General features: G+C 35.9%; 1 protein-coding gene across 1 annotated transcript in view; it reads right to left on the bottom strand.

Moving 5' to 3' along the window:
• The window catches only part of VPS13B (vacuolar protein sorting 13 homolog B), a 399744-nt gene that overhangs the window by 350850 nt on the left and 34170 nt on the right, over window positions 1-14724 (bottom strand). The window contains exons 3-9 of the mRNA XM_026049995.1: window positions 11786-11906; window positions 9848-10015; window positions 8702-8883; window positions 6221-6395; window positions 3396-3664; window positions 602-697; window positions 109-231 (exon numbers count right to left, since the gene is read on the bottom strand). Coding sequence (XP_025905780.1) covers window positions 109-231; window positions 602-697; window positions 3396-3664; window positions 6221-6395; window positions 8702-8883; window positions 9848-10015; window positions 11786-11906 — 1134 coding nt within the window. The remainder of the gene's footprint in view (window positions 1-108; window positions 232-601; window positions 698-3395; window positions 3665-6220; window positions 6396-8701; window positions 8884-9847; window positions 10016-11785; window positions 11907-14724) is intronic.

Genomic DNA, 14724 nt, shown 5'->3' with positions numbered 1-14724 from the left:
GATAAGAACTGGTAGCAGAAGCTTTCCCAATTTTTGTAATCAACATTTTAACAAAGCAAATCAGTATTTCTGTAATCAACAAGGCACCTGGTATTTCAGTATACTCACTTCATCGCTCCTGTTCATGTTCTCTTCAAAGTCCTTAATTCCCATAATTCCTTTAAGGCACATAGCCTGACAACCAACAAAACCTATTTGGCAATCGAAGAAAAGTTCACCTTTCATAAGGACCTAGTGGGGGAGAAAAGTCATATGCTGAAGAATTCAATACCAGTAGAAATAGAAAAGATGAAAAAAAAAGTGAACTGTTACATGTTTATTTTTATATATTTAATACTTTAATAAACAACAGATTAATCAAATATATTACTAAGTTTTTGCTTTATCAGTGGTACTATGTTCTTTCACTGAAATAATCTCTATATCTTATGTATCATCACTACCATAAACACAAAAATATTTTTGGTATGTTCCTATCAAAAATAGCAACAACAAAATCATTTAAATTATTTTTAGTCTTAGTAACTTTTTTATATATATTTGCTACAGCATTTACAACAAATTAACAAATATATTTTTATCCCTCTTACTGAATAATTACCTCAACAGTGGTTCCTTCTTGTTCCCAGCATATAACTTCTTTGGATTTTACTTTCTGAGGGCTATAGTAACTACTTTCAGCTTGCATTTCAGTGAGCTAGGAAACAATATGAAAAATACCTTGCGTAAGTCAACATAAGCATTTAACAGCAGTAATATCATTAAGATACAGAACTGATGAAGACATTATACTATGGGCCAAAATTTACTAATAAGCAGGAAACAGGTGCAGTAAAACAGCTGTAACACATTATCCATCTTAGAAGTTCATATATTTAACTTCCAGATGAATATGCCTATTTAATCTCAAGCATGCCATAAAAAAGTTTCAAATGCACTACAGTATTTTCAGTTTATCCAAAGAGAAGCTATGTGAAAAGATGAAACAGATACACAGCTGTATTAACATAGTATCAAGTGATTTTATCATTTGCTGTCAAAATCCATAAAATTATGTATCACACGCACCAAACATTTAAATACCAAAACAATATCAACAGAATATTATGAGTTGCAACCACATTTTTTTTGTTTTCTTTTTTACTTGACAGAAACATGCATTCATATTTCCTATACAACTAATTTAAAGGTAAAAATATAGAGTAGCGAAACACACACTGTGGCTGAAAAGCATATTACAGACTGAAGAAACAAAAGAAAGAGGCACAAAACACTAAAGTATTCATGGTTTGAATTAAAGAAGATTTAATTTTGTTTATGCCGAGTAGCTTAAATAATACAAATTCTAATTTTTACTTAAAAAAAATCTGCAAGCTGTCATTATTATTTCCACGAGTGGATACACATGGTGTTGTTTCAAAGTAAAATTTTGTAATCCTAACGTTCAACATAATTGGATTAAAAAAAAGTCACTGATCACTCTTCAGCTGTGTGCAATTACCGTAGAGGAAAAGCAATTAATTGATTAAAAGAATTCAGACATTACAAGAATTATTTTCAGCATTATTAGAAAATGCTACATTTAATTTGGCATGATTTTTAAGCTGGAATGATATCAACTGTTCAGAATGCTAATGCAGAAACTTGACCTTATTTTTTAACCAAAATATGAACCACAAATTAATTCCATACATTCTTTGCATGCAAGCAGAACAATGAATTCTGTTTTCCTCTTAACTGTCACCATGTTAGTCTTACACATCACTTTACATTCTGATTYTTTTTTTAAATAAGATGCTTTGTTTTAAGTAGTTTTTAATTACTTTCTAGTATAAAAAGCATCGGCTTGCCAAAGACACATTAGGAAGGCCCAGTTAAGTAAGTTCCTTTCAGAAATTAGTTCTTATTATTTTAATAATATTTCTCACATAAGGAAACTATGCAGAAAACTATTATTGTACAAAGAACACAAAATAAAGATGCTGAAACATAACAAAAGACGATTTTGAGATTCTGGTATACTTTTTAAATGAAACGACATTCAGAGATATAATTAAATACTCTCAAGTATGCTAAAATTATGTATTTATCATGTTTAATTGGCCAAGAATTAACACAGCTAAAATGGAAATACTTTTTTTGTTGTTTGTTTGGTTTGGTTTTGTTCATCAAGAGAGGGATGGGTTTTTTGCATCTTTTTTTTAGTTTGTTCTTGTCTTTTAAACACAGGCTGAAGCAGACCCRCTTCATGACCGAGGAGCATGACCAAGTGCTTAACTACACTCACATCCTCCAATTTTGCTGTCACATTTGACAGCAGACTCACGTTCTAACACATCCTACGGGTTTCCCAATTCCTACGGGACCCTGCAGCTCCCAAAGCCACCTGCCTCGTCCTTTCTGCCAGCTGTAGAGCAGCTAAATGCTCTGCTTCATCACCACGGCATGAGAGCTCAGAGGAGTAACTACCTGGGCACCCAAGACACCARCTTTGACACAGGCCACAAGCCAAGGAGACGGGGCAGGCACAGGCAGCAGCATCAGTATTACAGGTCATGCACAAGCCTCAAGGACAAAACCAAACCCCCCAAAAAAACAAAAAAAGGAAAATCCCTCAGTTTTTTTTTATTTATATACTATATTCAGTATATTTTTAATTGTAAAACTCAGAGCAGCTTCCTATTGTAAAACTCAGAGCAGCTTCCTATTATGTATAAAAACTGCCTGCAGAACATTTGGCATACATTAAAAGTACTTTATTGAATACATTAAAATTACTCACTGAACCTTATTCTCTATTAGTTAGTACAACTCAATGTCTATTTCTCTGTAAAAGTGCTTTAGCTTGATACTGCTAGTAAATGAATGCTAGGCAAATTTGAATTTAACTTGTTCATGTTGAAGTTATTTTTGACGGCTTGAAAATGTATGGAAGGAAATAAAATCTACATATATATTGAGCTGTAAACTATGTATGTGCTAAGAAATTTGAATATTTTCAGCAGAGAATACATGGAACTTGAATAAGACATTGAGTTGTACTAACTCAATTTAGATGAACATTGAATGGACAGAGAATTACAATAAATATTCACATTAAAACTTTTAAAGTTTCTTTTCCCTCAAAATATATTCTTACTGAAGTGATTTTCCTTTAAAGTAAAATGCTTGCACTCAATAAATTCTGCCTCAAATACAGAACATCCTCACATTGTAATTAACAGCACATTATGATATAAATTGAACTTTCAACATTCATATTTTTTATTATTCACCAGCGTAACACTCCCTGTCTGGAATCACTCATTAGACAAGCATTTATAAATACAGGTATTTACATAAACTTCACATTCAACAAACTAATTAAATCTTATGCAATGCAGAGAAGTATTTACCTTAAAAGTCACAGTTGCCTTTGTACAATAAAACCCAATGGAAATAATAGGATCCTTCTGGGCTTGTGATTTCTGCTGCTGTAATGTTGTTCCATCATCCATTCCACTGGAATTGTTCTCTTCATCATCATAGCTCACAATAGCAGGAACAAAGGACCAAGCCCAAGACACCCATCCTTGTTGCTGGTCATCATCTTGATGCATATAAGGTTCTTGATTAATATACTGGGTAGGATATTGTATTATTGAGCTTGCTTCATCCTCTGTACCTGTGGAAAGAAAATAACAAGGAAAATATCCAATCAGCTACACTGGAAAATTCATTTACTATGGAATATTGGTGGATTTAGAAGTTTACCTAGGACAAATACACATCATTCACTGATACTTACCTTCCTAGTGATAAAAGATATATTCAAAACTCAAAATTTCTACATATGCTACAAATATTTCTGGTTGCTTTTTTTCCCAGTTTCCTTCAAAAAAATAACGATCTTTATAACAATTTTAAGATGGTACATCTGCAGTGACCCCAGAATTTGTCAGCTATGCCTCATGTTACAGTCAGATTGAGTCTTCTTTCACTAATTCCTTCTGAAGTTTCATACAAAATGCTACTATATGAGGGCATATTACATTTCATTTTTTAATTTTAAAATATGAAAAAAATGCTTTGTTTTCAAAACCATAACAAGTAAATTTTAGACAAAGCACAACTCCTTCCTCCCTGCCTCCTCTCCACAAAAAAAAAAAAAAAAAAAAAAAAAACAAGAACAAGAACAAGGTTGAAAAATTCTTTATTTAAAAGGCAGTTTTTGCAATAGTCAAACATACAGGTTTATCTACATTCTGCAAAAACTGAGTATGCTCCTGTGAGTCAGTGAACCAAATGCCTCCCTAACCCACCCAAATTAAAGGTCATATATAGAGTTTCCTCCATTGATCCGTCAGGATCCCAGAAGGTGATGTGCCTGTACAAACAGACTGGTGATATTTTAGGCTGTCTGGATTCACTCCCCGTCATATGAGACTGCAAAAGGGTATCAGTTACTTCAGAGTTATTGTAGGATTCCGTATTGCACATTCAGGGGAACACCACTGACATTGCATTACACAAAGTGCAGAAATAMGTAAATAGAAAAGGAATATATTTCTTTGTAAGCTGGAAGATCAACTCTTTACAATTTCTTGAGTTTGTAGCACATGTACAAATACCTGAGCGGAAGATGTAAAGAGGGAGGGGCCAAACTCTTCTGGGTGGTGGCCACTTATAGGACAAGGGACAATGGGTACAATTTGAAACMCAGGCAGTTCCATCTGCACGTGAGGAAGAACTTCTTCACTGTGAGGGTAACAGAGCCCTGGCACAGGCTGCCCAGGGAGGCTGTGGAGTCTCCTTCTCTGGAGGTCTCCAAACCCGCCTGGATGCCGCCCTGTGCCCCGTGCTCTGGGTGTCCCTGCTGGAGCAGAGGGTTGGACTAGATGATCTCTAGAGGTGCCTTCCAACCTCAACCATGGTTGGGTTGGATCCAACCCAACAGAATCACATCATCCTGTGATTCTGTGAACCCGCAACAGTCATCTGATAGAATCTTCGAAAGACATTTGGTACGAGTCACAGTTTGATCTTGTGTTTGTATTTACTACGTAAATGTTTAAATATCAGAGGGGCCTTTAGAGATCTAGAGGGACCTCTAGAGATTTTTGTCAAAAAAACCTCTATTCTTGCTTTCCAAAAATGCATTATTTCTCTGAAACCAGAGATTATCAATATATCATCCAAAAATAATCTTAGAATCTTTCTATTTTAAGCCATTTAAATTAACATTTGTCTTAGAACAAATGAATTAATTATTTTATACTAAATGTCTCTGCTGTAATACTATAAAGGTACTTTAAACTGCCACATCACCTTCATGTATAATTCCAAGAATTTTCAAGAAATCATCCTGGAATACTCCTGACTATGCGGTAAATATCTCCTCCTCCCTCAGACTCAAATTCACTTTTAGCAAGATATGCCAAACTAATGTCTTGAGGAGACAGAATTGGCATGGATACCTGTAATAAGTTTCCCATTTTGACAAGTAAAACTCTTTCTCCAAACATTTATTTAAAAAAAAAAAAAAAAGGGCATGAAAATTCTGATTGCCCAAATCCTGAATGTGCAATTTMTATTTTAGATCTAGGTGAAAATCCAGAAAAATAGGTAAGATCTAATGTATACTCCAAAATTTGCTCTCTCTTAGGTTTTAATATATACCAAGCATCTCTTTATCTTTCTTATGACTCTGTGAATTGGTAACAATATTCATCTTACAAAGTTTCAGTACTGAAATGTATGACAAAAGAAAAAAATTTAGATCAAAACTGGGAAGTCCTAATAAGTCCACATGAAATTGAGGATGTAGTAAAAGGTTCACGGCTAAAAACACATTAAGGAGTGGCTGTCTCAGTCTTAGTAATAGTTGGGAGGTAGCAGCTGAAGCCACCACATAAATACAAAGAGAATGTGATGCTCTGCAAAAGACTGTGTCCAAATGACTCACCATGAGTTACCACACAGAAAATGTTCCACACAGATAATGTTTAACCTTAATTTACTGAAAACCATCAGAATAACTCAAAAAAGAATAAAGCATTTTTTTTCAGAACAATACAAAAAAGATGTGAGACTATTACATACTTACCTTGTGCAATTAACACTCTCCATAAAAATTACTGACTACCAGGGCACACTGCAGTAGTTAGCCTTGGCAATTTATATTTGTAAAAAACAAAGAAAATAAAGAGGTTTTTTCAACAAGTCAAAGAACTATACTTACCTGTGATGTTTCCCATCATATCCTTAGTGTGGCAAATCAACTCTTCGTTTTCTACATCTTTGAAGTTGCCAATTTCTCCATAGTAAAGAGCAATCCCAAGCTGCATTATGCGTATAAACATAGGAAGCTGCTGATCAGAGATTGAAAGTTTCAAACTTTCAACTAATGTATGAATCTGCAATATAAAAAAAAACAGATGCAAATGATAAAGCACTGTCCTCATCAAAGCCAACTTTTAAATTGCACAATGTCATACTCACTAGGTTTGGGAATTCTGATTTCTGAATACAAAAGCCACTACAACTATTTGATGCAGAGGGCTGTAAACTATCAGCAGAAACATACACTCTTTGGGTTGCTATACAAGAAATCTTCAGGTTGAAAAGAAGAATTGAAACAGAACAGAATTGAAAAGAAGAAAATATTTTACCTATATATTTTTTTTTAATTATTGCTGTTGCTGGAGAAATCTTAAAAGAGCCACATACTCATGTCAGTGCATCTGATTCAAGTTTTTTATTTTTATTATAAAGAACTTCATAAAAGTTCTTGCATTCTAGGCTGYAAAAATTCCAAAGAAAGCCAAAATAGAGTGGCTATTTGAGTTCCTTCATTTTGACTCTTTCCCACTGTCGGGTTGGTAGAGAGAGTAACAAGCCAAGGGGCACAGTTCTGGAGTGGCTCAATTTAAGTCGTCACACTTTKGGACATCTTCCATGTGTGGTAACACCCCCATTCCCACCATGAAGATCTAGCCCTGCTCTTACACTGTCACTCGAATTCATCTGCCCATCTGTAAGGTGGCTGTGTTCACTAAAACCAGCAGAAAAAACTATGTACTTCTTTTTGTGCATTCAGTGACCTAGTTTAGCTCACTATGTTAATAGGGRAAAAAAGGCATAAGTACGAGACATGCAAGAAGAAAAGATAAAAGATATTTTTGAACAAACACGCATTAAAAAAAAGATAAACAATAAACAACCACTAGCAAAGATAACTTTTCCAAATTTTACAGGACTACGTGGTATATCTGAACTTGAAAAATAATARTTGGGCTTTTCAACATGAAAGTTTATTGTCTCCCTGCAGTAGTYATATTGTCACCACAGATCACAGAGACCTCAAGCAGTAAATTGCAGACAATTCCTCACTATCACTGGAGTTCACATAGCCTTTAATATTTTAAGGTATATGATCCTATGCCACTGAATATAGAAATTCTTCTTTATAAAACTCAAGAAAAAACAAACTTTCAAAATTGTTAATAGTTACTTTAAAAACAAACAGGAGAAAACAATTCTTTCACATTTGCATACTTATTGAGATCATCACATGAAAGAATTCTCTTTCTGTAAAAATTTAGTTCTAATTTGAACCTAGTAAAACACACTAACTACCAGCTGTTTGTACTCAAGAGTCCAGCATCTAGCAAGAATTCTAGCCTAGATAATCATTTACGTGGCCATTGCCATATTAAGAAAATCACCACACTTGCCCAAAGCTTTCTGGCAAGCAATTGAAGGGCTACGGTGGCGCAACACATGGAGGAAATGATTTTTAAAACTGGACATGATTGCTGATTAGTCTTCAGCCTACTAACTTCCAAGAGCTCAGGTTTCCTTGTCCACCTCAAGAATCAGCCAAGTGATGCTTTCTAAATGAAAGGGGGACACTTGTACAAGATAATCCCGAGAAATGCGTATGCAAAATATTTCCCAAAGTGACTGCTTTGCAGTATATTCATGGAAAGACTGAGTTTATTAAAACTTTGAAAGTCTGSTATAAAGTCTTGATCTCAATTTACATCGCTTCTCAATTAATTAGACAGAAACCATGCAAACACTAGACGTGCTCACTTTTTTTGCCATTTCTACCATTAGATAAGGCAAGGGGAGAGCGGAAGAGTGGAGGCACCACACTTGGCATATATGACCGGTCTGAGCAGAAAAAAAAATGAGGATGATCAGTAGTTGAGTCTCTCTAACACTTAAACGTTCAGCTATTCAAAATGTAAAGATGTCACTTAGGGCCAGATGATTATGTGTGATATTGGACCTCTGCCCATTCATAACCAGGCTTGTCTTGCTAATTCTTTTCAAGTGATTCAATAAACAGAGCCAAAACATTCCTGTGATTTGGACTACATTCACAACAAGGTAAGTAAAAATGCTTTGTGTCTCATCCCTGGCATATTAAAACAAAGTATTTTTCCTCAACAGATGTTTCATGGACATCTTTCTTACAACTATCATATTTCTTTTTTAAAACTTTATGAAAAATGGAAGAGATTAGAGCTCATGATTTCCTTACTTGCATGCTATTACTAATAATATCACATGAATAAAACATGACAGAAAAGTTCTCTATCAAGAAAATATATTTTTTTCCATTTTAATGGAAACTTCAAAGTGTAATTTGAAAAAAAAATCAATTTGGTCACATACAAATATTCTTCACCAAAATTATCATCTGGATACCTACTTTAATAATAGACGGCATTTTGGAGTTAAGGTTGTCATAAGTAAAATGCAGACGAGTCCGGAAGGAACATTTGTAGAGCAAAGGTTCCTGATAAAATTCAATTTTTCCACTGGCATTTCTCTTATCAAGACATACGGTGCAGTCAGAAAAGTTGATCACCTTTCTCAGTACCAGATCAGTAGCTTTAAAAAGAAAACAGTACATATACAGGTTATAAAATACATATGGGAAAAGTTAGGTGTACACAATCTTACTTGAAGAATAAAAAGAAAAACGGACGAGCCTGAAACTATTTTGCATTTAAATCAGAGAAACACTGATTAATGTAACTAACATTTTGACAAATATATTCTGTAAGTGATTGTACACTTACATCCTCTTATTTCTTATTCCTATTGCAACATCCATAATGAAAAAAGACGAAAGTATTAGTACAAAACACTTCTACCACGTAAGGTAATCTGATTTGGAAGTTATTTACTTAGTAATGCTTAAATGCAAATCTGTCTCAAAGAGTAATGATAACTGAGCAAGAAAAGAAAGACGGGAAAAACAGATGTTCAAAATAATTCCATTTAAAAATCCTCAAATTCTTTATTATAAAATCCATTTAAAAATCCCCAAGTCTTTGTGTCATTCAAAAGGCATATTCAGTTTTCACTCTGTCAAAAGAAGAAAACAGCTCTGAAAAACAGCTGTTTTTATCTTCTGACAATTTAGGCTATTCAGCTCCCATTTACAAAGTAGATGTACCTTTCAATGGAACAGTGAGCAGAAGAGGTCCCTTTTTTCCCCCAATCCTTTATACACCACCCATGTCTCAACCACCCAATTGAAGGGTTTGCTTCAGAGAATTGACCTACTCAAACGAGAGTTCCCCATTTTTAAGGTGCAAGAGGGAAGATTAAGAGGTGTACAACAACCCAAGAGCTAAGCAAGCATTAACCTACTGCTCCACAGTTTGCTTATGCTTTATGAATAATTAAGCATATGTCAAAGACTTAGCCTTAAGAAGTAACTGCTCATTCACAAAAACACAAATTCTACTTCCAACATAAAAAGCCATTTTATTAGGTTTCTAATTCTAGAGGAAGGTAAGATTGACACCACTGTGATGGCCATAATAAAATAATAAAATCTGCTCACCAGATATATCCATAAAAGCTCGATCCCACAGCTCATCCACTGTATAGCATTCTGCAGATGTGATATTGACTGAGAGAACAATATCATCCTCCACATATTTCAATATGAGATTGTTGATCACAATGTTGACATTGTTTACAACACGTCTAATCAAACTCTGAACATAGCCTAAAATGAGCACAATTATTTGTAGTTATTATAAGGACATGTTATCAAACTGAATTATTATTAAAGTGACTACTTCAAAGTTTTATTTTATCTCAGTAGCAAAACAAATGTCATTGCTCTTTATATATTCAATATCACAAGACTTAGATATGTATTAAAGAGCATTGACTGCAGTTAAGTCAACCGRCCTCCTGGAAATGCAGAGAATTTAGAAAAGCCAAATTCTAAGTAGGAAGAAATTAGTGCAGTGTAAAAAAGAAGTTTAATGGTGGAAAAAATTAACTATCAAATTTTAAAATACAAGACTCCAGTTCACTGAAGAGCAAGAGTAACTTTTTAATTGAAAGGCATTTACATATAGGTATGAGAAGACGAATACTCCAGCCATCAGCACACTATTTAAGTGGGAGTACATGATGCTCACATACCTTCTCAACTAACTTATATAAAAAAAAAAAAAACATTTTCAGTATTCCTTCAATGTAAACCCTCATATATCCCCATCACGCTCAACAAGAGCCCTGTGAAGTGTAACAAAATGAGCTTCTGTCACCAAGCAAAACAGTGAGCACCTGCACAGAACCCTGCTGGGAAGAAATCTATTTAAATCCGTTCCAATTAAATGTGATTGGAAAACTGATCTTGCCTGAATTCCCAACAGGCAGTAAACAGTCATGTTTAACAGTACAGTAAAGAGATTATATACTATCCATATTCATATCTTTTCTGTAGACCAAATGTAACTATGAAGCTAATTTGTGCTGGAAAMGCTTTAAACTTCTGTGTATATAAGAATTTATAACATCACTCATATTCTATCTAAAAAATACATCTACTACMTATGATGAAGGTCTAGTTTTGTAACTGTTCTGAAAGGAGACAATTAAAAATGGTACAGGTCCACAGGATTAGAGGGTAGTTCTCTGAAATTTACCTTAAAATAGATTTATAATAGGAATTTTAAATATATTTTTACAAAATTCAAAAAGTTGCATGGTCAGTAGGAACCAAGTCAGGTGGCTTCTTCCATTCTATTCTCTTTTCCTAGTTATTCTTCCTTCTTTCACACTCAAATATCAAAACCACCTTATAGCATACCATTTAATATATGATTGTCTTCAATACCACAACTGTGAATTTAAATACTTGACTCACACTACACCGTGTGTTTTTCTTTAATCCATCATTCAAAACATTTAACAACATCTTATTTTATTAGACACTAAAGGTCATTTCTGATACCAATTGTAGAATATTCTGATTCCAATTAGGTATATTTGTAGGTTTAAAAAGTAATATTAAATAACTTAAACGTACAAAATATAACACATTTCTTAYCATAACTCATCTTGCTTTATTTTATGCTATTTTGGAGCCCTCTAAGTCCAGCTCTAACAGAATAAATACTATTTGAACTCATCCTTCTATTCTGACAGGCTTGTAACTATACTAAAACAAAACCTGGAAATGTTTTAGAGCTTTGTTTATATAAACAAGGAATCCAACGAAGCAGTGATAGTCATAATTCTGACAGTTTAGGGCTGTGGGATTTCTAAACTGAATATACCCTTTTGCCTGCCAAGCCTGTCAAAACAGTAACATATTTATAGATTAATTTTAAAAGTCTTAATTTTAAAGTTAAAAATTTAAAATGCCAAACCATTTAAATGGAGACATAAAAGTCTAGCTTAAAAATTCTGGTCCTCAGAATAAAACCAGCATTTTCTACCATCACTCAAAGACAATCCCACTCTTAACCTTATGGTTTACCTGGAGGCAAATCGGGGTCGGGGGGAGCAGAGTGCTGAACCCGGCGGGGTTTCACCGCCCATTTCATGCTCTCCGTGGCACTGCGGTTCGTCGAGCTGGAACCACAACTTTCGTGGTCTTCCTGATAACAGAAAAGAAAGCAGATAAATCAACCAAGGAAAGAAAGAATACATGGGGAGAGCAAGCTAGCTGCGTTGCTGCCAAAATATTCCTCAAGACAACGCAAAAGCCTCACAGACTACAAAAATATGAGAAACTTCTATCAGTTTATGTGCCTGCTCACAAAGCAGTCCCAAATAGCTCCAAGATGTCACGTCCGTTCTAATACAGCTAGCCAAAACTGCCTCAGCAAGGCAAAATGTTTTCTCAGACTTCTAAAACATCAAATACGGCACCAGAAGAAATGAAAGAATGTATGAATGGGGGATAGCTGTTCCTCTTGAGCTTTGATATGACTTATTCACCTTTAGGAGTATAGAAACAGGAAACATGATTCGTAATAAGAGAATACGACAAAAAAACCCTCAAATATGAAGTTCACACAAGAAGGTTGCTTAGGTGAATTTGAGTTTTAAATATCTCACTAGCATGCAGAGGTTCCCATTGCATTCCAGAATGACAGTTTAATTACAACCCTCCAGTGCTAGAAACCCAAGAAAAGGAACACAAATATTCTTGTGAGTGCATTAGGAGCACAGGTTGGAAAGGAGAGAAAAGCCTTCTCTTTTGAGGAAGGTCAAAGCATCTCTCAAAGGGATGTGGCCTCTTACAGATTTTTGTTTGTAATCTCTTCAGAAAAGCAGCAAATAGTCTCTGGGTGCTGCTAGGATCACTCGAACAGTTCAGAAAAAGCATGGACCAGAGACATTTGTAGGATATCTTAAAATTACGTTCCAATATTCTTAAATCTTCTAGCCACAAAAAAATAGACATCTTAGAGTATATTTTTATTTTGTACAGGATGCATCATGTGTTTCCCGGCACACCTTTTCACTTCCTTGAATGCCCTCAGAGAAATTATGAAATAGATACTAACTTCACATTACTTGCTTTTTCATGTCTTTTGAAACAAAATCAGACAACAAAAATGTAACATGTAACAGTATACTTTAAATACAAAACTACAGCTTCAAAAACAATTTGAGACGGTTTCTTTCATTCTCCTCAATACTTGCAAAGCAGAATATGGAATGCAACTCACTGATAAAGGTGAAATAACATTTCAGAAGGAAAAATTGAGATGAAGAGCAATATACGGTTAAACTTAAGGAAAAATAAATATAAAACAGAACTTACATGGAGAAAATTCAGAAAATAGATACCTTAAATTAGGAAGGTAGAACATATTTTCTGAAGGAAAGTTATCATAAAAGATTTGAAGTTTTCTAGTTATGATTACGGAATGGTAACAAGCTACACTTCTTAGAGAACTGTGGTCAGGATCAAATCCTGGAAAATTCCATTTTTTTTAATTATGATTACCTGGCTACTCAGTCATACAGGACCTTACCACTCATTAGCTACAAGAAAAATGTGTGTTTGGTATCAATCATGTTTGTTTTCTTATCTTCATAAAACCACAGAATGGTTGACGAGATCATCTAGTCCAACCCCCTGCTCCAGCAGGGACACCCAGAGCATGGGGCACAGGGCGGCATCCAGGTGGGTTTGAAGACCTCCAGAGAAGGAGACTCCACAGCCTCYCTGGGCAGCCTGTGCCAGGGCTCTGGCACCCTCACAGTGAAGAAGTTCCTCCTCACATGGAGATGGAACTGCCTGGGTTTCAGTTTGTACCCATTGCCCCTTGTCCTGTCACTGGCCACCACCCAGAAGAGCTTGGCCCCTTCCTCCCTACATTCTCCCCTCAGGTTTTTATACATATTAATCATCTCCCCTCTCAACCTTCTCTTCTCCAGAGAAAACAGGCCCAGCTCACTCAGTATTTCCTCATAGGAGAGATGTTCCAGTCTTTTAATTATCCTTATTGCCCTCCACTGGACCCTCTCGAGAAGCTCCACATCCCTCTTATACTGGGGTGCCCAGAACTGACCCCAATACTCCAGGTGCGGCCTCACCAGAGCTGAGGAGAGGGGCAGGATCCCCTCCCTTGACCTGCTGGCAACATCCTTCTGATGCAGCCAGGATCCCATTGGCCTTCTTGGCCACGAGGGCACACTGCTCACTCATGGTTAACTTGTTGTCAACCAGGACTCCCAGGTCCCTCTCCGTGGAGCTGCTTTCCAGCAGGTCGACCCCTAATCTGTCCTGGTGCCTGGGGTTATTCCTCCCCAGGTGCAGGACCCTGCACTTGTCCTTATTGAACCTCATGAGGCTCCTCTCTGCCCAACTCTCCAGCCAGTCCAGGTCCCTCTGGATGGCAGCACAGCCCTCCGGAGTGTCGGCCACTCCACCCAGCTTGGTGTCATCTGCAAACTTGCTCAGGGTGCMCTCMGTGCCCTCGTCCAGGTCATTGATGAACAAGTTGAACAGCACTGGGCCCAGCACTGACCCCTGGGGGACACCACTGGCCACAGGCCTCCAACTGGACTCGGCCCCATTTATCACCACCCTCTGAGCTCTGCCATCCAGCCAGCCCTCGATCCACCTCACTGTGCACCCATCTAGACCACACTCCCAGAGCTTCCGTATATGGAAAATAATTGAAATAAAAATGTGAATGCTCCAAGGTGGTGCCAAAATGCAACACAAAATTTTACCTCAGAAATACACATATATGAGCTAATCTAAATGAAGTAATAATGTATACCTATGTTTAATAAGAATTCAACCCGACAAGACATTTGAAAAAGTTTATTTAATTTGGGATAAAATGCACTAATTTGCTTACACTATGCAAGTACCAAAATGTTTATGATCTAAACACTTAWGGTTTGTATGAACATGAGCACACACTGTTTTTCACAACAGCTATTGATATT

Source organism: Nothoprocta perdicaria, unplaced genomic scaffold (assembly GCF_003342845.1).
Source record: "Nothoprocta perdicaria isolate Ctin4 unplaced genomic scaffold, notPer1 scaffold_64, whole genome shotgun sequence".
Classification (NCBI taxonomy): domain Eukaryota; kingdom Metazoa; phylum Chordata; class Aves; order Tinamiformes; family Tinamidae; genus Nothoprocta; species Nothoprocta perdicaria.
The sequence above is the reverse complement of the archived record's forward strand: the minus strand, read 5'-3'. Positions and strand labels throughout refer to the sequence as shown.